General features: G+C 49.8%; 4 protein-coding genes across 4 annotated transcripts; 2 read left to right on the top strand and 2 right to left on the bottom strand.

Annotated features, from left to right (window-relative positions):
• Positions 1-2,200: 2,200 nt before the first annotated feature.
• On the top strand, positions 2,201-5,845 carry J7337_005646 (uncharacterized protein; the record flags this gene model as incomplete). The annotated part of the gene is made up of 3 exons (XM_044823321.1): positions 2,201-2,243; positions 2,355-4,419; positions 4,471-5,845. The coding sequence occupies 3 exons, from the start codon at positions 2,201-2,203 to the stop codon at positions 5,843-5,845; spliced, it is 3,483 nt and encodes a 1,160-aa protein (XP_044681812.1).
• A 2,195-nt stretch (positions 5,846-8,040) lies between these two features.
• J7337_005645 (uncharacterized protein) lies at positions 8,041-10,109 on the top strand (the record flags this gene model as incomplete). Its single annotated transcript, XM_044823320.1, has 2 exons — positions 8,041-8,951; positions 8,999-10,109. The coding sequence occupies 2 exons, from the start codon at positions 8,041-8,043 to the stop codon at positions 10,107-10,109; spliced, it is 2,022 nt and encodes a 673-aa protein (XP_044681811.1).
• Positions 10,110-13,385: 3,276 nt separating this feature from the next.
• Positions 13,386-16,672, bottom strand: J7337_005644 (uncharacterized protein; the record flags this gene model as incomplete). The annotated part of the gene is made up of 3 exons (XM_044823319.1): positions 13,386-13,613; positions 13,663-14,414; positions 14,464-16,672. 3 exons carry the CDS (start codon positions 16,670-16,672, stop codon positions 13,386-13,388), a joined length of 3,189 nt encoding a protein of 1,062 aa, XP_044681810.1.
• A 3,640-nt stretch (positions 16,673-20,312) lies between these two features.
• Positions 20,313-22,708, bottom strand: J7337_005643 (uncharacterized protein; the record flags this gene model as incomplete). The annotated part of the gene is made up of 3 exons (XM_044823318.1): positions 20,313-20,321; positions 20,386-21,336; positions 21,716-22,708. The coding sequence occupies 3 exons, from the start codon at positions 22,706-22,708 to the stop codon at positions 20,313-20,315; spliced, it is 1,953 nt and encodes a 650-aa protein (XP_044681809.1).
• Between the last annotated feature and the right edge of the window lie 918 nt (positions 22,709-23,626).

Here is a 23,626-nt window from a genome sequence, read left to right as displayed (position 1 = left end):
CAAATTGGGGGCCCGCCTTTCACTCTCGGAGAAGGTCATGATTCCGCGGCCGAGAGCATCATTCAGTCTATACCCGTCTGTGCGATTAGTGACGATTTTGGTCAATGTGGCGCGTGCTCACTGCTCAGTGTGTGAGAAGGGGCCGAACGTAACGTTATAGAAACTCCCGCCGCAGTTGGACCCGGTGGGTTCTTCAACTGATGCAATCGAGGGAAATGAAGATCGGATATACCCTACGATGCCAACCCTGCACTGCGGTACACCAAATGCCTGGAGACGGATGCCGCATGTGAGGAAATGGGAGACTGCTTTGCATGATGTCCAAACTCCAAAGGGTTCGGTAAAAAAAACTTCGGCACAGGCCAGGGCATAAGTCGGCATCTCTGGATACAATTTCTTTGCTTGTCCCCATTTTCCCTCCCCTTGATATTGCCCATTTCGTAACGCCCTTGGAAAATGTTGTGCAACCGAGAACTCTAATGACATGGTCTGCCAAGTAATGGAGGGCCCAGGACACACTGCAGAAGACTCGAACCTCAGGGCATAATGGAACCTTACCGACCTGACTAAGATACATAGTAGTGGAGGCATTCAAATATGACGCCGGATTTTCGGTCTCTGGTCTCTGGAACAAAGCTCATCATAACCAATTCTGGTAACGCCTGTCACAAGAATTGAGTGGTTGTGAGCAAGGGGTGACGTCTTTTGTTTGCTCTTTTGCTCATGATGGGCTGAGCCGAAAGTTGCATGCAGTGAACAAGGGTTTATCTTGACCTCGTGCAACGACTTATCATGAATCAATGCAATCATGATCCCGCTGAGGATTTATACAGCACCGTAACACAGTTGGCTGGCGGGCTCAGAGCCCGCTTACAGTCACATGAATCCGATCCAATCCCTACATCATTGAAGTAACCGCGCGCTGCACTGACGTCCATTTTGATACTAAACTTCCGTGCCCGGGTTAGAGGGCCCCGATACGACCGGGGGTACCTACGGTCGGCTCGGTACATGCGGGCGGGTAAGGGAATGAGAGGCAAGGTACTTGTAAAAGAGCGTGTACCGATACAAAACAAATTACCTTGCCCTTAATATTAACTACTTACATACGGTTGCTTCCTGGGCTGTCTGGGGCTGTTGAACTCAATGCCTCCTTGATTACCCGTAGCAAGGCGTGGCGACGAGGCCATGTTCATCTTATTGTATCACTGAGTGAGACTCGAGATCAGCTCGAGACAGAGCGCGCTATTCAGCGTCATTTGTATCACAGGACCTCCATGTAAGGTAAGTATTGTGGGCATTATAAATTTCGTCGGACCCTGAACTGCAAGTGACTTGGCTGCCATCCGTATGTACCTAGGCGAGAGAGGTAAGGTAGGTAGTCTTGATCAGCAAACAGGGTTCGGGCTTTTGCCTCTTGGTCAGCAGCATAATAAGACAAACTCAGATGAAATGCCGTTTGCCTCACCGACCACCGCCGCCTTGTATGTATGTATTGTTGCAAACAACTTATAGATGCCTCCTAAGTGAATAATTAATGTACCTCATGCTGTTGTGCTGGACTGTGCTGCGCTGCCCGTGCCTTATTTCAACTGCTCGTGACAAACCCCTACCCCGCTATTGGACTGGATGTTGTCATAACTAACTGCCCCCGACATTTCCACTTTGTACCTATGGAGATACAACACAACATAAGGTATTCATCACTTGCTCGATCTCCTCTTTCATCCTCCGTCGTCATTGCTCCAACTCACAGGTCGAGACCACCATAGTGCTATGAGTCCAGACCAAGCCAACCTTACCTAGTAGGTACCCCTCGGATGTCCACATAAAGTACCTGTACTTTGCGAACCGCTACCGGTGCTCTACTGTCTGTATTTGAGTACTAACTAACCTTAGTCTAAGGTAGCTCATGACTATACCTCATTCAGCCCGTCTCCAGGATTCGCTAGCCATCCACACCTTACCTTTACTCTGGGCTAGAGCCATCGATGGCATCCATCCCAACACTACCACCTCACTAATCATTATCTCTCTGGTCGAATCTCTCCTCTTTCATTACTCATTACTCATTACTCATTCACCCTTCACCTCCTCCAGTTCGGCGCCAGCTTTAATAAACACTGTCAATACTTGTATAAGTTCTTATCATCATTATATCGTTCACATCTTAGACAGCCGTCTCGGCTACCCTCCCACGATGGAGCAGGTTCATGGCGTCGATGTCAGCTGGATGACCCATGGTGCTTCCAAAGGCATGTTTCCCAGTCGCCACTCGCCCAAACTCCAAAACACGCATCGCGTCTTTCGTTCCGGCGCTTCAGACCAAGACCCAGAGTTAACATGGTAAACAGATAAAGCAGCCAGGAATTCACCGCCCACCAAAACTCCCTCAGCAGCTCTTCCAAGACAGATCCCTGGCGCAAACTCGAGACCGAAGTCGCCGGCTTCGGCCCCCACAGACAACGCCTCCGTAGACTCCAATGGCCAATCCACGACTCCAAATGGCTCTTCAGCTACAAAACGAATTTCGCGCTCCAATTCTATAGATAAACAGACTCTTCCTGGCACATCGCCTCACCGTCGCAATTCATGGTTCTCCAATATCTCTGCCAAATTCTCTTCCTCTAATACGCCGCCGGCTGGTCCTCCTTCGCCAGCTCCCATACCAGAATCGTCGCCAGCGCCCCCGTCAGATCCCGTTCCTCCCAAGTTGCCACATACAAAGAACGCCGTGCTCCCCCATGCTGCGAAACCCGAAGGCGATGGCCCTTATATACCAGCTCCGCCCAGGAGTGGGCAGCCCGGCTTTTTGGGCATGTTCCGGCGCCTGTCTTCTTCTAGCAATGGGGCTCTTTCACAAAGCGGAAAACTTGGCCATGGCCTTGTCGACAGGGTGGTTCTGAATGTCGACCAAAGTCGGGAAAGATGCCCTATATCGGAGCTCTCTTGTGCCAAACTTAGAAGAGTCGCATTCTGTGTGGATGTTGAGATTGCGCCCCAGCCGAAATATGCTGACCACGATTCTTCATTACCTAAAACGACCGATAAGACTCAGAAAAAGAAGTTGACCGAGAAGGGTGAGGGCGAGGCCCTGAAGAACCCAAAGGCTGTGGAAGAGCAGAAGGAAACCAACGGAGAAGTCAAGACTACAGGAGAAACATTACCAAAGGAACCCGAGAAGGAAGGGACTGAAGCGCCTCAACAAGTCAGTGAAGTGGCCAATGGCAGTCCAACTCCTGTGTTGGAGAAAAAAGAGGAAAACACCAAGAAGAAGGAAAAGAAGAAGAAGAGCGAGGAAGAGCGAAAGGCCAGAAAAGAGAAGAAGCGAAAATTGGCCGAAGCTAACGGATCCATTCCCATGGAGATACATTATGATAGCAGTGATGACTCGGCCAAATCAAAAACGCCGCCCAATGGTCCCGAGACCAACAAGCCTCAGACGGCACCTACCACGAACCCTGTGCGAGTGTACCGAAGATGCTGCCAGCTTCGCGAAACGCCAATCCTGAAAAAGATCACTGAGCAACTCACCGACACGGCCAACTTCAATGCCTCGACTGGCACGGTCAACAAACTTGATCTAACAGATTATTGGCTCCAATTACCAGATCTCATCACTCTCGGAGACTACCTTGCAATCGTACCTGTGAGGGAAATACTGTTAGAGAATAGCGGGCTTGGTGACGAAGGTCTACGAGTTATCCTAGCCGGTCTGCTGGCAGCCAAGAGACCAGCTGTGAGGCGGCGGAAACCTAAGCACGATGATGAGGACCAAGGCGGCGTAGTAGAGCGGCTTGTCCTTAAGAACAATAAGATAGGTCCTGATGGATGGAAGTATCTCTCGCTTTTCATCTATTTATGCCGATCGCTTAAATTCCTCGATGTCTCTTACATTCAATTCCCGCGCCAGCCTCAATCACAGCAAAACGGTTCACTCAACAATGGAGTTCATATACCCCGAAGCATCTCGAGCATCTTCTCCGCTGCTTTGGGAGAGCGGCTGGGGGGATCAACGCTCGAATTGGTCAACATTGGCCAGACGGGTTTGACGATGGGGCAGCTTGGAACAATCGTCGACGGCCTGATTCAATGTGGCGTGAAACGACTCGGTTTGTCGCACAACCAGATCGATGCAGAAGGCATGAAGCATGTTGTCAAGTTCCTTACAGAGGGCCACTGCGAAGGTCTCGACTTGGGCGGCAATGATCTCAGCCAGCACACTGAAGCCTTGGCAACAGCCATCGAGAATGATACAACGCTCTGGGGACTCGGCATGGCCGATTGTAACTTGACGCCTTCGGCACTCTGCAAGATCTTACCTGTAATGGTCAAGCTACCGAATTTGCGATTCTTTGATTTGTCCCAGAACCCAGCATTGTTCCAGTCTACCCCCAGCGCTGTTGGTCTGCTCAGGAGGTATGTATTTGATAAACCTCAGCTCGACTCAAGGATACTAACTGTAAATAGATATCTTCCCAAGATGAAGGTATTGAAACGTATGCATCTAGAAGATGCTGCAATGACTCCAGAACAAGCGATAGCAATAGTGGAAGTGCTCCCTGAGGTTAAAACGCTGGCACATATCAATATCACCAACAACGCCGAGATTGTCAAGCTTGCCGATGCAAGCACAGAAGAAGCGCAAGAAGAAGCTTGCGCTCTTTATGCGTCTCTACTTGCCGCGGCTCGTGTGTCAAAGAGTCTCATTTGTGTGGATATCGAGGTTCCTAGTGAACATGCGGGGGAGATCGTCAAGGCCATGGCTAAGCAAGTCGTTGCCTACTGCCTTCGTAACATGGAACGACTTCCCGATACTGACGTAGGTGCGGTTTTGGCATCGACGCTTGCCGAGAACAACCTAGAGGCTGGCGAGAATAAGTTGCCACCTTATCCTGATGTTCTCGCACATCTCGTTGGACACGACGTCCTTGACCAAGACGAAAGCGACGACGATAACGGTTCAGCCCCTGATGAGGACTATGTTATCGGAGGTACTGGTGTGGTCAAGGCGCTTGCTTGTTGCCTGAAGAATCGTGGTGATGAGTCACGGAGACAATCAGGCGAATTTATTCGTGATATTGAGAACGGAGCATCAAACCCTGCGGCCAACTTGTCCACAGGTGGAAAGGCCAAGGACATGTCAAAGCACCTATTGATGGGCGCACGCAAGATCCGCCAACGTCTCCAGCCGGCGCTCATCAAAGCAAGGGCAAATCCTGATGATGATCACAACCTCCGCAGGCTAACTTTCCTCGACGACACTTTGCAAGGAATTATCAAACGGTTCGAGGACGAGTACCCGGATACCCGCGAGGATCCTGCATTGCAAAGGCGCCCCCGTGCAGGGACGAAGAGCAGCGAAGAGTCGCCAACCACATTGCCACTCGAGGATTCTGCGTTGGCTTTGTCGGACAATGAGGATGAAGGCGAAATTACCGGAGGCAAGCCACTGTCGAGGTCCAACTCCATGGCCAAAATACTGGTTGAGGAAGAAGGCCGAATTCTCCGCGCTGGCCATCGCTTTCGTGCCGGTCTCATTAAGGAGGAGCAGATTGACCTCCTCAGCACAATCGATGATATCGGATCGGATCCTAAACACGTCAGGATGCTTGTTGAACTGGCTGAGGACCTCGGTGGAGAAATCTGGCAATTAGTCAAGGAGAAGGGTCCCGTGAGGGCATTCAAGGAGGATCGAGATGTTGCTTTCAAGTGCATGGAGGCGAGCGATCCAGAGCACTGGGCTCGATTCGCTGAGGCGCAGTACAAGTCTCGCGCGAACATTAGCATTCCATCAGCAGCAAAGCAGGGCGAGGTGGTGGACGAGAGCGCGGTTGCTGATTGATGTAGTGGGCTGCAAGAAAGATGTCGATATGATGCCTGTGTAAACAAGCCTCTGCTGGGAGAAGATGTGGTCATGGCAGGTTGATCATGGCCTGTGCATCATCATGAGTAGGTGGAGAGAAGGATGTGGATTGGCGTGGCATGCTATGCTATGCGCATAGAAGTCAGGGCGCTCTTTAACGACTGACTTTTCCCTTTTGTTCTATTTTACTTTGAGCGGGGAGTTATGAATAGGTTCTCTTCCAAGAGAGAAGTGGCTATACTATACTATCAATGCGCGAACGGGATCAAAAAAATGCGTGCATAGCCTTGGGAATTGAGTGAATAATACATAGAGCGTCGCGAACAGAAGTCGATATCTGTTAAATGAGGGGCGTTGGAGAGTGTGATGCATACTACTTCGTATTATATGTAATGAGGTTTCCATCGAGAATAACAGACCCTGGATTTGTTCTGGGGAACAATGTTTAACCTGATCCTCAGTGGATATTCACCATGTAACCTTGAGCAAGTACCGAGTAGTGCATGATGTGCAGTGCAGCTCTAGACCTATGTATATCTAGACGATGCGTTGTGGCCGGGATGAGCACGGGGGCTGATGCCAGCTTATCAATCGATTAATTAATTAATTAATTAATTAATTCTCGTTTGACGCCAGAGACGACGGGAAGAAAGGCAACAAGTTCTAGCTCACCCGCTGTTTCGTTTTGGTCAAAGCCGTAGGTGAGATTCGGTTGGTCCGCGACTTGGAGTCCTTAATTCGGCCTGCAACGTGAGCTATTCTGCTTTGGGCAGCTGAAACGCGAACCATGCCTTATGGGGCAACAGGGGTAGCACAACCTCTTGCATCTCTAACGTCTCGAGCTTCAGCTTTCAATTAATATTTTACTCTTGTCAACCTCTGTGCGCGTTTCTTTCTTTTTAGTCGTTTCACCGGGTGCCATGCAAGCTATTATATTCGCACACAAGTCTCTCGAGTCCGCTTTCATTCCCGTCTTGTATGCACAGCCTCATGTCGAGGCTTCTTTCAGGGTAGTATCTGACAGGAGGATGTGGGAGGAGGATGAGGAGGAATCATGATGATGCGCTCACTGATCAGGCCGTCATGATGCTAAATCAAGAAACCTCGCATTAGGCCTAGACTGCATTAAAGTCTAAATCATGTGGTTGAAGTTGCAGTTTTGCAGTCATCGCCTTCGTCATTGGGCTGTGAGATCTGCGTTTCGTCTGTCTTAATACAGGAGTTATATGTGCAACATGGTTGCTGAGCTGGCAATGCGAGGACAGCAAACCACAAACAGATTCGATCGCTTCTTTGCTAGCTACCCACCCATCAAGAGCTCTCAGCCGCTCTCTCCTCGCTGCTATCGTTATTATCGTCCGTCCGGGGTTGCGCAACGAAACGACCCAGCATATCGATGCGTGGGTTGATGCTCATTCCATTTCCTGGGCTCCTGGCCGTGGGCGTCGTAATCATAACTGATGTCGAAACAGAAGCACGACCCTCATATGCAGGTTACCCGTTCACATCAGGCTGGGTTGATTGGCTTCCACCCGTCCATCTAATTCATGCAAATGCTTGCAAGGCCCATGCTGGGGTCCCATGCGGGATCCTTGTACAGCCTAGGATCCCTCGACCACTTCTCTGGTTACGAGATCTTGAGCGTGTCTCTCGTCTCTTTTGGTCCAACGACTTCCTGGTCTTCTCTCCCCTCTTCTTTCTCTTCTATTCTACGGACCTTCTTTTCATTCGTTACGGTCTGTCGACTGTTGGTTATTCGTTCGTTTCTTACACTCATTTACCCTTCTGTTTAGTCTGTCGTTTCCTTGCCATATTTGCTATCCTTGAGGCGAGCTGCGCTCATCATCGTAGTCTTTCCACCCTTTTTGACCATACAGCATCATCTTCACCTCAGATGTCACCCAATGATCATCACAACTTCACACTTTGACTGTTGACCAACGAGTGTCGTACATGACTGATCTCCCTTGGCTTACATCTTCGAATCGACTTCGCCACATTGTGTGACAGCCTCTGAACAAATCAAACCTCAAACCTCCGTCATCTCATAAACCATCTCACATATACGATGGAGGGGCCTCCTTCTACCCGGTCATTTAGACCATGGGTGTGGGAGAAGCCTGGCTCAGTCATGAACTTTGAAAACTTCGAAAGGTATTCAAACAACAGAAGTAATGTCTGACTACGGCATCCAACTAATCCGAGATAGTATCTCAGAAGAGCCCGGCTCCGCGTCAACTACACGACCCCCGACTAGTCGGACTCGAGGCTTCACCACTTCTTCAGGGCGGCAGACCGTTAGATGGCCCTTTCACAGCTTCAGCAACTCACGATCTTCTATTCCCAATTACCCTCGCAGACCGTCCAACTCTCGCTCTATCCCACACAGTTCGGGCTCTTTTCCTCGCCGTGCTGCCGGCAGCATAAGTCGTTCTGTCTCTAGCGTTCTTGGTAGCGACATCATCCCTGACTATGTAGTCAACTTCATGCGTGGCGAGACGCCGGAGACTCTCGCTCGAAGACACCGCATCCCAGATAGTCCTGAGCCTGGACAATTTCAACGCCCACGGGAATCTCAACTCGACTTTATTCACTCAGCCTCGAGTACACCCGACAACTCGAGGCCGGGTACTCCAAGGGCTGAACGGGAGAAGATGCTCGTGGAGGAACGACCGCAGCCTACCCGATCACTTATGACGGGATGGAGAGCTGGTGTTGCAGCCAACATGTTCCTGGCTTTCCTGATTCTCGTGGCTTCTGTGGCTTGTCTCGCTCTCGCCTCGGCCCAGGGGCACATGTCAACATGGGAGTCGTTGTTAATGGAGGGTAGTTCGACTACCGTTGAAGGTATTGCTAGAGGGATCTTGGCGGCCGTGAATGTGTTTGCCATCATTCTCCTCGCTGGGGCCAACTATGTCGTTCAAATCCTCAACAGCCCGACTCGTGCTGAGGTAGACAACGCCCACTCAACTTTTAAGTGGCTCGACATCGGTATCCCATCTGTACGAAATATGTCACTCATCTCTTCGACTAGGGCAACACTGTCAGGTATTATGATGGTGTTTGCCCTCCTTTCCCAAGTAATGTATGCGACCAAAAATCTGACGACGTATTGTCACTGACAAATTGAAGATATAATTCCATAATTATTACTACCGAACACGCAGAGGAATCTAAATCGTCACTTAATGTTAACGGCCCTCTCCTCGCCGCTATTACGCTAATAAATGTTGTTCTCATCCTCACTTATGCCATTGCTGTCGCATTAGCACTCACCAGACAAGTTTTCAGCCCACTCGTCACGCTTGGTGATGCTCTGAGCTCGTTCCTCGCCGATCCCGATATCAGCACTCAGGATTCATGTCTCATTACCAAGGAAGAGATCAAGAAGGGATTATGGGGAGACCGAGAGGGCAAGTACTGGTATGCCAAGACAAGCCGCTGGGTTAATGTTCCCTCATTCAACCGATGGGCTATTTGGTTCATGACATGGATCATGCCTGTGGGGTTGGCAGCTGCGGCTCTGGCGCTATGGGCTGTGGAGGAACCCAAGGAGGCCTTCACTAGGTTCGGCAAGGCGGCAGTGGTATATGAGCTGCCCGTGGGAACTTCAAGGTCTGGTATGGCCGTTGTGGCTGCGTTGCCCCAGCTCCTTTTGGGTCTGCTGTATCTTTCCAGTAATGCGCTGCTTACCTTGTTTTACCTATCTCATGAGCTCTCGCAGTTTACATCGGACCTGCTTCCTTTGCGCGTGTCTTCAGGACAGCCACTCGGTTCACAGACAACTTCACTGTATCTCACCTTGCCTCGACCCGTATCCTGGATACTCTTTTTTCTTGTTACCGCGATGGCATTTCTCCTCAGTCAGGGCATTCTTCTCGTGTCCGTGGACGGCATTAAGGGAACTACAACGGGAATTGGCTTCAGCCCCCTACCGCTACTTATCCTCCTCGTTCTACTCGCTTTACTCGGTCTCGGCATTGCTGGTCTCGCATTCCGGCAGGTGGATCCCCGTGGTTCCGTTGAAGGGGGAGAACCGGCCGGTAACCCACTCGCTTTAGTGGGCGGAACGTGTTCGGCGGTTCTGACCGCACGATGCCACCGGGTACCGCGAGAAGGCGGCGTTGAAACACTCGAGGTTCGTTGGGGCGTGGTGCGAGAAGGAGTAGGAATGAATGCAGGACATGCGACCTTTTCTGGAAGACCAGTGGGGGACATCATGGTTGGTAGAGCTTACTCCTGAGGAGATGAATTTATACTATCCAACTGATTGTCTTGGGCAACGATTGCATTCTTTATAGCGGGTCTGATTATTCTTGGGATGCTGATGGTGTTCTGTGATAAGAGCGAGGCTCATAGTGTAGGCACGGATGATACACCTGGCGTCTATTGGGAGAGGGTTTCATGTGAAAAGTTGGAGTGGTTAAAAGAGTCGAATTTCTGTAGGTAATTTTTGTCCAAGGTTGAGATAAAACGGCTATCAAATTGAATCCACCATGTGCATGTCGTATGTATTCTAGCCATTAGAAACGATCGACAGGGGTGAGAATGAGAAGAGAATGCCCAACAAAAGAGATCAGGGCACACCTGTTGGTCCAGATATCTTACATATGTTATGAAACGGCTTGTTGGGTATGAGTGGACAGATTGAGAGTTGGGACATATGATCAGCAACTAAGATAATCAAAGATGGGAGGGACATGGGCTAACGTTCGCAGCCAAAAACGAACACGAAACGGATCACTCAGAAGAGTCAAAGTTAAAATGAGGAATAAACAAGGCGAATGGTGTCAGCAACAGACGATTCGGACCCTCCCCCACGTTATACACTTCTGTCAAGTGTCAACAGTTGATGATGATTGGGGCTTCAGAACGAAGAATTATCGTAGGAATAAGACAAGGGCAAGGAGGGAACGAGTCGGCAAAGAACCAAATTCTCTATAACCATCTTTCACGGAATTCAAGGTAATAAGAAAGGTTGGTAGAAAGGAACCCCTTTGTTCTCGACCTTGTTGGATAAACGAAGCAAGGTACTCTGTAGAAGATCTAGAAGCCGACTTGGAAGACACAGACTTTGGTTGGTCAGACAGTGGTAATCTCTCTGAGCCACAGGTGGCCCAAGCCATGGAAGGTCATACGATTCACTGCCACATCAGCCCAAAAGTCGGGCGTTTCTGACAATTAGCGAGGTTATGATTGGTCAGCTGTCTCTTTCCCTTCCCATTCGGGATCTCCTGCCTGCCCAGTCTCGGTTCGGAAGCAGTGTCACTGTTTACCTTGTGTGGCAGGTGCGGCTACTGCACTTTCCCTTCCATAGGTAGGTACATGAAAATGGCCCCATAAGGATACAATGGAAGCGGAAGAGTTGGAGCTCGGCAGGCAAGTCAGGTCCACTCCAGGTACCGACGTGCTGGCTTACCTTGAGGAAGGGGCACCTGGCACCTCATTTGAGGCAACCGACCTACCAAGACAAGTAACAGCTCAGGTAGGTGGTAGGTACTTAAGCACAAAGGTCTGCACTTCAGTCCGTGGGCCTGTTTTCTGTGACTTTGACTTTACACATAATTCAATATACTCTGGTATATCAAACCTACCTAGCCACTCATACAATATCCGTCTATATAACTCAACTCTCCTGGGCTTTCTCCTTACGAACAACTCTTCGACTTCGACTACTACTTACACTCCTCTACGACCACAACCATTTTCATAATTAGTCTTCGCTTTCACACTTAACGCCCCAAACATGACTTACACAATGACCGCCCATCTCTGCAAGCAGATCTACGCTTCCTGGCGTCAGACTCGACAACCTTCTCCCGACCTGGCTCCCCCAACACAGACCCTCTCGTCTATGCTTGGCCGTCCCATCTCGCGGTCCCCGTCACCCCCTGCTCAGCGATCAGAGCGACGCCCTTCCAACGCCTCAGACTCAGAATGGCACCCCAACAGTCGTCACTGAGGAAATACAAAGACTTTCGATTTTGCCTTATTTACCCATGACTTACGAGACGGGTCGAACTTTTGCATTCAGGACACGGGCACAGCATCTGGCGCATATGACTTTGTTATACTGGACGGGATTTGAAGCCGTCGCTAAACTTCCTCTTACACATTACTCCCAATCTTCAAGATCCTGGAAGATCCCAGCACCTCTCTTTTGACGCCTCTCGGTACAAAAAGTCGAATCCTTCAAATTTTTCATCAACAGATCTGCCAACAAACTCTCCCTCAGACGAAATGCATCAAAAACAGCCCAGATCTGTGGGGCCAGTGTGCTACCATGAGACCACAAGGTGTCAATCACGAAATCTTGTCCCAGAGTTGCATAATAAGAGATGTCCCCCACGTTCGCATGAGAAAACGCCAGAAACCGACATGCGGATCGACATCCTTTCGGATGGACTACAATACTCTAAGGCGCCAAGTAGACGTACAGGCAGGCTGGACGCAGGCTGGACCGAGACCTTTCGGATAGAGGCTCTTCTTTTTTGCACTTGTCTTTAAATTGTTCAGAGGTTGAAATCAGCAACCTCTTTTTCACACTAGATACCCAAATGAAACTCAATATTCTGAACCAAATATTATTATCTATTCCCTCCAGTTTAACCCTGGCAGCCCATGACTCGAAATCGATAACAGTGGCATGACCATCTGCCCACATTGAACACCCCCTGTAATCGGGGTGCGCCGCCGATCTCCCTTTTACCGGGGGTGCTCAAGGGACTCGCTGTGGCTGGTGAAGTCTATCCTTGAAAAGGTATTTCATCACGTGTCATCACGACATCAAGTTCAGTACCAGCATAGGTAGGTAGGTAGAAATTATTGACCAAGTATTGATTATCGAATTATCTTTGGGCCAAGCAAGGAAGACATCACGCAGTGCTACCTACACCAGGCATAGAATCCTACCCCAAGTCCATCTTTAGCCTTCCCCAGATTTTAGCCCAGCTGGAGCAAGAAGTGCTTTTCCTCGGATCGGTTCGGCTTCCCCCACCAAGCTCACGTACTTGGACCTGACCTATTTCCGAACCGAGCTGTTCAGTTTTTAGATGTTGGCCTGCCCTGCTTCATCATGGGTCTATGAGGAGGATGGCTGACGACTGACGTATGCAAGTTGGTCCTGTATGATAGGGCTCCATGTGACACCAATACCAAGCATTCTGATGTATCACTAAATAGTTAAGCATATATGCACTAATATAAACAGAAAAGTGTCTGTGCTACTGTCCGTTTGTATCCACTTCGCTTCGCTTTTTCGTTTACGTCGTTTCGTTGCTCATGCACCAAGTTATGTCCTATCCTGTTTCTCCTTGTCCAATGACCACGGACCGAACATGTATTCCTCTGTCCTCATACAAATCCCTCGATAATCAGCTCAATGGTCATATCTACGTCTCCGGAGGCTACCTATCCAGCTTCTACATGCCCTGCTTAATGTTGAATATATGCCCTGTCGTCTCCGCGTCCATCGGCGGCATCTCCGCTTACATCGCTTCCGCGTGCCATGCCGACGTCTCTACATCGCCGACGCAGCCATTGTATCGATGGTGGGCTTGGATGTTAATCTTGATGGCTGCTCTTCCTCTCCACTACCATCTGGAGACTCCTGCAAGGCTACGTTGCCCTGGATTCGTCTCTTGGCAGCTCTCTTGTCCGCTTCCGTGATGTTCTCTGCCTTCTTTCGCATATCAGGAGTCCACTGTTGCTCACTAGGCGTGTGGCCAACAGACATGCCAACTCGGACCTTTACCGGGAATTAGTAGCTGTGCAACTCACCAATGTGAATTACTTACCAGAGTTTCAAGTGCATCCTTGCTATTGTCGACAAGATCATCGTCGAACACCATTCGTCCAGGTTCAAAAAGCAGCAGGATGGTGCTGCCACCAAACTTGAAGTATCCAAGCTCTTCTGCTCGGTGGACTCTCTCACCCTCCTGGCGGGTAATGACAGTGCTGCCTACCATCATTGCACCGACGCAAATAACCATGACGCGTCCGTGTTGTTCACTGTCAATTGGCACGAGAACTCTCACGTTCTCTCCGTAAACGTCCAGAGCCGATCGGATAGCCATGGGGTTCACTGTATAGTATTCACCCTCAATCGTCTTGGGCTTGCCCATGACACCGTCCACAGGGATGTGGAAGCGATGATAATCCTGAGGAGCCAGTCGGAAGATGCCCAGAGCTCCGCCCTCAAACCGGGACACATCCTCAGGGTAGGCGTCGCCGAGAAGCCTCTTCATGTTAAACTCACGACCCTTGACCCAAATCTTGGTAGCGACAGTGATAGAGTTGAAGACGACGCTTCGACAATCGGCTGGTGAGACGATAATGTGAGGGTTGTCGGGCGCAGAGCAGGGTCGAGCACCAGGCTTCAGGGCGCGGTAGAAGAACTCATTGAAGTTGTTGAACTCCTCCAACGGCAACAGGACTTCCGACATGTCGAGACCATGGAAAGCAATGAACTTTTCAATTTCATCCTTGGATGCAGGATCGTCAAACTTCTTACCCTGCTTGATACTCAGATTTTTGAGCAGTTTTCGGACTGTAGCCTTGTCAGTAATGCCGTTTTGCCAGGCGAGCACTCTGCTTACTTCGCTTGTTCTCCATATCTCGAGATTTGAGTCCCTTGTACAGCAGACGAATGCCGAGTCTTACATAAACACTCATCTTCTCCTCGTTGATCTGCCCCGTGAGACGATCTTGCACAAGGATATTGGCCGAGTTGGCACCCAGCTTGTAACCGCCGTAAGAGATCTTGGTAATGACCTTCGAGTACCACTTGCGCTGCGCCTGACTGGCTGTGACAAATCCGCCCACTAGCACGCTATTGACTTGCCTCCAGTCTTGGCTTGCGCATGTCGCAATGTGGGTGATGATGTCAGCATCCTTACGCTTGTTGAGTCGCGGCTGGTGACAGATAGGACATTCTCGGATCTCTACGACATGCTCTTCAGAACGGTCGTCACTGCTGTCAGACTTGTCGAGGGGGTCACCCTCCTCATCTGCAGGTGTCTTCAAAGTGGGGACATTTGAGATGGGAGTCTGAGTTCCCGACGTCGAGTCGAGTTCTAGAACGCTGGGGGTCTCTGAGCCACCGTTGTTGTTGTGTCCATGACCTGGCACGTGGAGGAGGTTCTTCATCTCGGGCACCAAACCCTTTAGTTTATCTGCAGCTGTGCCTGAGGATCGCCTTCGTCCTTCCAACTGGTCCTCCAAGCAGATAACGCACTCGTCCATCGTGAGCTCCCAGTTCTCGTCGTTATCAGCATCACGGTGGGGGAATCGCTTGAAAAAGCCGTCGATGGTATTCTCGGTAAGCGTAGAGCCCAGAGACTCAAGCATCGTTGTGAGCTCGATTCTGCTGATGCGACCACTCTCATCGGCATCATATTGCCGAAGCATGGCTCGCCAGAACTGCTGTCGGAGGGCATCATATGGCATGTACTTCGCGCGGAGGTATAGAACGGGGTTGTGCTTCTTCTCCCACTTTTCGGTGTTCTTCATCTTCAGAGGAACGTTATACTCATAAAAGTCGGCATCTCCGCTGTCCTGGTTGGCTGAGTCAGGATCAGAACCAGTATTGGCGAGGACATCCGCGGGTGCCAGCTTGTTAGGATCGGGTGCTGAGGTGGGCGCAGGAGCAGGAGCAGGAGTCGCTGATGCCATGCTCGTGTTGGAGGCGTGCTTGCTCAGTGGGGGACGAATCATCTTGCTGATACTGGAGGAAGAGTTGGATCGTGACATGGCGAGCTTCTTGAACCGCGATCGCGAAGGAAGCTGCTCGGCCTGTGCAGGGACTTGGAGATCATAGAGTCCGGTTTCGGGGTTTGCTTTGGGGGCTCTCTCGATCAATTGGTGGATTGGAAGATCGCACGAGGCAATGAAATCGTTACCGGAGTATTTATCGTGGTCGATGACAGTAAAAGCGAAGGAGTATTGCTGCTCGTGACTTTGGATATGGAACAGCATCTTCTCGTTATAAACGGGGTTGAGGTCATGACGAATGCGTCGAGTGCGGTATGTTTTCTTGCCGAGGGATGCCACAACGAACGGGTCCATGTCGAAGCTTGTGCGAGTAAGGTTCGATTCGGGAGGCAGGTCTGTGATCTTGATGACCTCAAGATAGATGATTCCAACAACGTCAGAGCCACTGCTGGCAAAGGCATAAGGGTTATTGCGTCTCCTCTTCTTCAGTCCTCGAATTCGAAGTCGGCGCTTGCGCTTCGTAGCATCTTGTTCACCTTCATCCTCGTCACCCTCGTCGGAGTCGTCTTCGTCGAAATCGTCATCATCATCATCACTAGGACTGTCCTGAGGGTTGGGGGCGGACTGGGAGCCTGTGGGGGCCAAGTTCGGTGTCATCGAGGGTGTTACGTTTCGAGAGCCAGCGGGAGCAGTTCCTACAAGGGCTTGGAACTTTTCGAGGATTTGCTGTGGTGTCGCTGACGGGTTCGTCGAGTCGAAGAGGGAAAACTGTAACTGGATTTCGCCAGAGACAACACTCGTCTTCTTGCCAGGACGCTTGCTCTTGAGACGGTACCAGGTAGGTTCCTGTTCCACCTTGTCGTTGTTGAAGATCTCTTCGAGAGCGAGATCGAACTCGCCCATGTAATCTTTTCCAAAGCGGTCCTTGTCCCAGCAGATGACATCCAGGACCAAGTTCTGGACAGATGTGAGGGGAATTTCCTCGGTGGCGTTCCACTCTGGGTTAAGAGTCTTTGGGACATCGTTGGTTACAATTCGAGAGTCGCCGCTAGAAAGAACGAGGTACTGAAGGTCAACTGTCAGCATTGGGGCCATGGTGTTGAGAGAGCGACTTACAGGATCGGATGTGCCGCTTCGATCTTTGGCTGCAAGGTCTTTTCCCTGACAAGATGTTAGCAGAAGCCTGGTGAAATGAAGTTATACTCGGATGTCCTCGCGCTGCCTTGCTGCTGCGCCGACTAGATTGGGCAGAGAAGCGGTGATGGCTGGAGGGACCTGCAGGCAGCTCGTATAAGAGGGCGTCAAGTGCATAAGTACCAAGAGACAATCGACATATAGTAAGTACCTTTATAATATAAACTCTGAGGGCCAGACCATTTCCAGCGTCCCTCGAAGGGCTCGTGCTATCATTTTTCGAGCGCATGGGAGGACTGTTGCTGCGGTTGTTTTTGGTTCTTCCGTTGGTGTTGCTGACGGAGTGTATGGTTGTGGAGGAAGAAGAGGAGGATCGAGAGGTCGATTTGAGCCGTGTTGGGATGATGCGCACCATGACGAAGAGAAGGCCTTGGCTCGGCGGGACTGGGGCTCCAACAGCTGGAGCTCCCTGTCACACACAGACAGCACTGGAGTCTCAAAAGTTATGGAGGGTGATAGATCGATCGACAGCGGGGGTGCTGGAGCTGTACAGTCGGGTAGGTCCTGGACTGGAAGGGTGTGATGTGGTCGGCTCGGGTGCGTCCAGGCGTCTCAGGCGCTCAGCTCAGGCGGATTTCCAGGCGATGACACCCACAAAGTGTCCTGCAATAGGTGTTCACGGTGTCCCAGGGGTGAGGGCCAAGGTTGATTCCGCTCGTAGCTTTGGGGGGTGCAGACCGTCTTGGGATTGGTGGGGATGCTTGGTAGGGCGGGGAACGAACAGCCAAAAGTGACGTAGTGAAACCAGGAACAGATTTGCCCTAGGTACCGTAGTACAAGTATTTCAACTTTGATATCTCTCAAGTTAATCTGTTGATGTTGTAAGGATTATTTTAAGAGTGTTGTCGCCCGCTTCAGCTCGAAATGACTTGAGGGTTGGAGCTTATTATCGCCGCTTATCGTTTCAGGTATGTGCGGTTTGGTTTGCTCGTTTCCAAAAGATTCAGCTCAACTCAGCTCAGCTCAGCCCTCAAGTAGAAAATGGTTGGGTTCGTAGCATGAATGAAACCCGTTCTCGACCCCCTTTTTTTGTTGACGGTGTTATAAGTCGTCGTGTCGGCTTAGATTGGCTGCTTCATTCGATATACGCCGTGACCATTCCCGCTGTATTTTCTTCCTTTTCTCCTTTTCCCCCTTTCCCCTTTTCTTTTCTTTTCGCCCTATTGCTCTTCAGTGATTGCTCAGCTCGTACTCCAGATTCGTTCTCTGACGACTGCCCAGGCCAAGCCACGGCCAAGCCCCGGTATCAAGTATCAGCGCCGTCAGAGCCGCGAATGTGGGACAAGGAACGCGAGAGGATCCGTCTTTGACCGGTCGGTGGAGTAGTGTGATAAATAAAAGTATATTGGTTGATGGTGAGAGGAGAGACAGGAGTGAGTTTGTTGGATGGTTGAGCGTAGAATAGAGGCAGGTGAGGCAGAATATAAAGAGAAGTAATAAGAGGAGAAGTGATTCAAATCAAACCCAGCTCGGTAATAAAATAGACGAGACGAGACGAGACGAGACGAGACGAGACGAGACGAGACGAGACGAGACGAGACGAGACGAGACGAGACGAGAAGTTGAATTAAACAAGATGAGGTATGAGGACTCAGGAGTGCCCGTGATACTAATAAATCAAGTATCATCCATGAAGAAAACAATTGGGCTTTCCCTGGTTGGCTTGCTTTTTCCTCTTCTTCTTCTTCTTCTTCTTCTTCTTCTTCTTCTAATCTCGTCTTATGTCTCGCAAAACAGGTAGAACTCAGGAGTAAGAAGAACGAGAAAGGAAACAAAACAGAAAAGGCCGGAAGAGGGAAATGACGCTTGTTTTAATGCGATACAGTCGAGAATAAGCTCACTCCTTGTGTTTCTTCTGCTCAGGGCAGCTTTCCATGGATCCTTCACATCCCAATGTCTGCCCTAGGAGCTACTGGTACCTACCTACCCAAGCTACCCACCTACCCATGCTAGGTACCTCCACAAGGTCCCCCAAATCAGTCAGTCCCTTGGTTAGCCTCTAGACTCCAGATTCCAGGACTAGGCCACTAGAGCCATCCATGAATAGCGTTGGGGCGCCTTTTTTGCCGTGCCGATTCCGTGACTGGGGGACACGTATTCTACCATAACTTACCATCTCTCAACCTGGGTTAGTAGTCAGCTAAATGGATGAACCCGAATTTGATTGAGCTAATAAAAGGTACCTTGCCTTGAATTGTCTCATCGCGTCTCGTGTTATTGGCTGAAGCGAAACAGAAGAAAATGCCTCTTGCATACGGATATAGGTATACATATTGTTGTTTTTAACCTGGCAAAAGGCTACTACTGGTTGTATCTGACCTTACCTTATCCGCTAGGTAGTTTTTTTCATTAGCCTCTATTCCAGAGCTTCGTGAGTATATACGAGAGAGTTCTACTGGCCAGGGTAGTCTACCTCGCCCTAAGGTTACATATGCTCTCGTGTTAAATTCCTTCCATGACATCCAATACAATGCATCCAAATCCCCTCGACTCGGTTCCTTTCAGAATAGGCAACTCGGTCTCGACTCTTGGCTCCAGTATTAATGGTGCCGTTTGTCCGTGAACCTGCCAGATCCGAGTCATCATGTCATGGCTTGGCCTTGTTGATGGTTAATACACTGTCTACCTACCCTACCCAGGTATCATGAGAGGCTCACAATGTTTGTTTGGATTGTCGATCAGGATTAAATATGAGGTACTTTATTAACAACCTACTCTGCCACCGACAAAGAGGCATACAGTAGGTTCACACACAGCATACTAACTCAAGTCTGGGCTCTGGTTTATTATGGATGTCGGAGGCTAAACCAACAACGGAACATCCACCAATTTTTTCCCATCACCGCTCAGATACGGACAATTAATCTCTCTTGTGTCTCCGTCACCGCTTCTTTTCTTCTTTTGGTCGTATTCTGTCTATCGATTTCTTTGCATGTGATCAAGCTCATCAATCACGCGTGCGTACGGATAGTTATCAATCATACTCCGCTCTTGGCCTCTAGGCTCTAAGTTAGGTGCCCATACGACCGAAATACCTATACCTTGCCCTTCTCGATTTGGTTATATTCTTCGAGCTCTGTGAGATACCTTAAAATGAAGGCGTCCCCTCTAAATGCCAGGTGGTAGGCACCTCGTCTATGTATATCAATTCCTCAACCTAGGGTAACCAGACCAGCCAAACCTCCAGTCACCACTCAACATTCAATTCCGTGTAGCAATAATCAGCACAAGTCATCCCGACGTCACTGGAATGGTTCACACTCGCACTCATTTAACAACCTCCAGGCCCTTGTCTCTATTCTAATTATCCCCCAGGGCTGAGATCCTGAGACGACGCTACAAGCCACCAAACCCCTCTCCTCATCCGCCCTCAGTCTCATATCATATCCAGCTCTCATATCACATCAATGCGGTCAACTCGAAACAAATATATAAATGAGAGAGAAGAAAGAAACAGGGCATGGCCCTCCATGAACGCCAGACCCTCAAACAGCTGGGCATGACCTCGCAGATACCCCCCTTTCTAGTTGTTTTAAAACGTTCACGGCATCTGCAAAAAGAATGTTTCCTCCGCCCAGGCAATCGTTTTCCAACGCCTCCTTCACGAGACTTACAACCTTTTGAGCCCCATTGCGGTGATTCTGAGCTTGCAACTCAGACGGCTCCAGATCTGCAACTGTCAAGATCCACTGCTTTGGAGCTTTTGGCAAATTTTTGGTATTATCCCTGTCCTGTTTATCCTCAATACCAAAGGCCCAACAGATCAACGAGCAAACGTAAGCACCCCAGTAGTCCGAAATATCTGTCCAATGTACTGCTTGTTGCTGGCTGAATTTTCCTTTTCTGTCTTCTTCCCGATCGGATGAAGCCTTGAGCTTAAGGAACATGTTCAAAGCACGGGCAGCAAAAACCGTGGCAATCGCAGCTGTGCTAGATTTGCACCATTCGCCTAGTAACTTCTGGTGTTCCACAAAGACATTGAAGTCTGTCACCTTCTTGTTGAAGACCCAGCTCTGCCCAGATACTGATAATAGGTAGTAAAGAGGTGTGTAGTGAAGGGCTAGGTAGGTGCTGGCAACTGCCGAGTCAGGAAATACTCCTAACATAAGCATTCTCTCCGACTCAAAGTTCAGTGCACCATCCATCAGGCCAACGTGTGCTGGGTTCTGACGACGCGAAATAAATAATGAACATGCTGCAAGCAAGATTGCCGCGTCAAAGGCAGGCAGAGATGCTACATCAGTGGCAGAGAGTGTCCTGATGTTGATGCTTGAGATGGTTTTCGGGTCCTTTCTTGTCCGTAGTCGTGTCCATGTTTGAGGATCATGTGCTTCCCAAGATTTTGTTGTTGTTGCTGTGAGTGGAATAGGAAGAGCGTCCGGAGCAGTGTAGTCCAGGCCAATGGCGGCAACATACGGTCGTTGATGATACCGTGAACTGTGGACATCCAGGAGGAAGCAGGCAGCCAGCAGTCGTCGTTGAGTTTCTGCAGCAACCCAGATCTTCCAAGCCGACTGACCTTGGGTCGAAGAGCCAGAAGAAGATTCATGGTGACGATTAAAAACCTATCGGGAGTTGAGCCAGGTGTTCGAAGGGATATGAAGTCGAAAAGAAAGACATGATATTCAATTGTTTTCCAATAGAAGAGAATGGTAAAGAATAGAAGAAGGGAAAAAGAAGAAGAAGAGAACGGAGGAAATAAAGAAATAAAGGGAGGAATAATCAAGAGAAATCACGCGGACTAACCCTGTGGTAGAGTGCAGTGAACCGGGCAGAGGGCTGATGTGAGTGTGGCTTTCTGCCACGAAACCGAGCATAATACTCGCAGAGTGCAATAGTTTGCTGTACTGGTATTGACCACTTTTCAGCTTGTATAAACTAAGTGTATCAGCACCGGTCGATTGTCGACTGCTCCTTTGGCGAGCTCCTGTTCTCTCAACTTACCACTTTTGACTTTTGCCAGGCGTATGCATGAAGCTGTGCTCCCTTCATGCGGTCGTCTGCATTAGGGATATATTGTGTCGCCAGAGCAGCCATGGCGCATTGGAGCACATGTACATGCTCTGTCTCCTCCTCGGGTACATCCTCGTAAGTGTGCTTATGTATGATGGGGTTCTTGGGATGGACATGCTCCCAGTAGGTTTCTAAATATGTCGGAATTGAGTCTCTCGTTGCTGTAGAGAGAGATAGGGGCATCAGATCAGGAGTACTCAATAAGCTACCATCCGAAGGCCCAGAGCTACATGCCCCCAATCCGAAAACTCCATCTGATGCTGGCAGCGAGGGGACAGCTACTAAAGTCTCAGATTGAGCGACAGCTAACGAGGGGGACATGCTACGAACTGTAGGAATAGGGATCTGGTTGGTAGTGCTGAAAGAAGGGCCTTCGGAGTATCCAGGTAATGCAAGATCCATATCGCCAAAGACAGAAGGATATGCTTGTGGCGGAGTGTCGGTATATGAATACGAGCCAGGGTATGTGTTGCTGTCCAGACTGGCAGTGATGTCATTTGCAGTAGTTGGGTAAGTTGGAGTCGCAGTCATCCAAGACCCGTTCGTTGTTGGCACGGAGAACTGTGAGCGCCTGGTGTTATCCGGGGGAGTCGAGAATGTGCTTGTAGGGGCTGATGAAGACATTGAGCTTTCGGGCCAGCCTAGATCAGGGGGTGCTTCCTCAGGAATGGATGATATGAGAGACATGTCGGACATGTTTCGTGGTTCCGAATAGCTTGTTACAAAGCTTTCGTTCGTTGGCAGTGTATGGAGTACATAGTTGTTTGACCCGATGGGGTAGTTGTCTGAGGAATTGTTCACGGTTGGCGGTGGATTGTAGGCCTGATGAGGAGCAGATGTCGATGTCACTGATGGCCATGAGCCAACCATGTTCGAGCTGCTGCTTGCGGTTACTGCTCGAGGGTGTCTATAGACTTCCGGCATCTTGAGTCCTGGTTCTGGGACAGAGTCTGCAGGAGGCAGGTTAGGTGTTTTCGGGCTGCCTTGACGGTTATGTTTCGGATCTCTAACATCTTGACCATCTTGCTCACTACTCTTATTAGCCTCGAAGCTCTCCGGGTGTCACTATCCCAACGTACTGTCTTTGGACATGACGGTCGAGGAGGTCCTTGCGATGGAAAGTCTTGTTACAGTTTTCGACCGGGCAGAATAGATCAGGAGCTGAATGGCTGAGTTGATGACGTCTGCATCCCATTGTTAGAAACACTTTTTAGCTTCGAGGAAGACCACAAACCTCAAGTGCTCTGCCCGAGAGAAGGTCTGGGAAAGTTAGATGTGAAGATCGTGGAGAAAGAAGGAATATACCTTGGGGCATTGGTTGCATGTATGAACCGGGACACCTTTCTTTGCCTTACTGATCTTTCTGGTTATAGGAGTCAACTTTACGTGTGCCTCTCCAGTGGCTGCTCCGGTGAAGGGCCTCATGGGAGTCTGAGATGATAAGCCAGGCTGGTAGGAGAATTCGTTGGAGTCGACACTTGCGTTGCTACGGCGTCGGCTAGTCATGTTGATATTGGGCTTTGGTGACGATGGGTGATCGTCGAGACAAGATGTCATGGATGAGATAGGATTGTCAGACCTGTTGTTATGGGAGGAAGGGGGTGGTGGATGTTTTAATGTAGTAGCATGGCTGTGGGTAGGGGATGGTCTTGAAGTCGAACAGACGGAACGGATTCCGGAACTTGAATCGGCGTGTTCATCGTCGGTGTTCATGATATTCTTGAGGCTAGCCATGGCCCAGAGTTGAGAACAGAAGCACAAATCAAAAGAGGCAGTGAGTCCGGAGAATTGTAGATGGACAAGCCAAACTTGGTAAGACACAGCCCCCTGGGAGGCGTATGA

The sequence above is a fragment of the Fusarium musae genome, chromosome 4 (genome assembly GCF_019915245.1).
Source record: "Fusarium musae strain F31 chromosome 4, whole genome shotgun sequence".
NCBI lineage: Eukaryota > Fungi > Ascomycota > Sordariomycetes > Hypocreales > Nectriaceae > Fusarium > Fusarium musae.
Note: the sequence above shows the minus strand (reverse complement) of the source record. Positions and strands in the feature narration are given on the sequence as shown.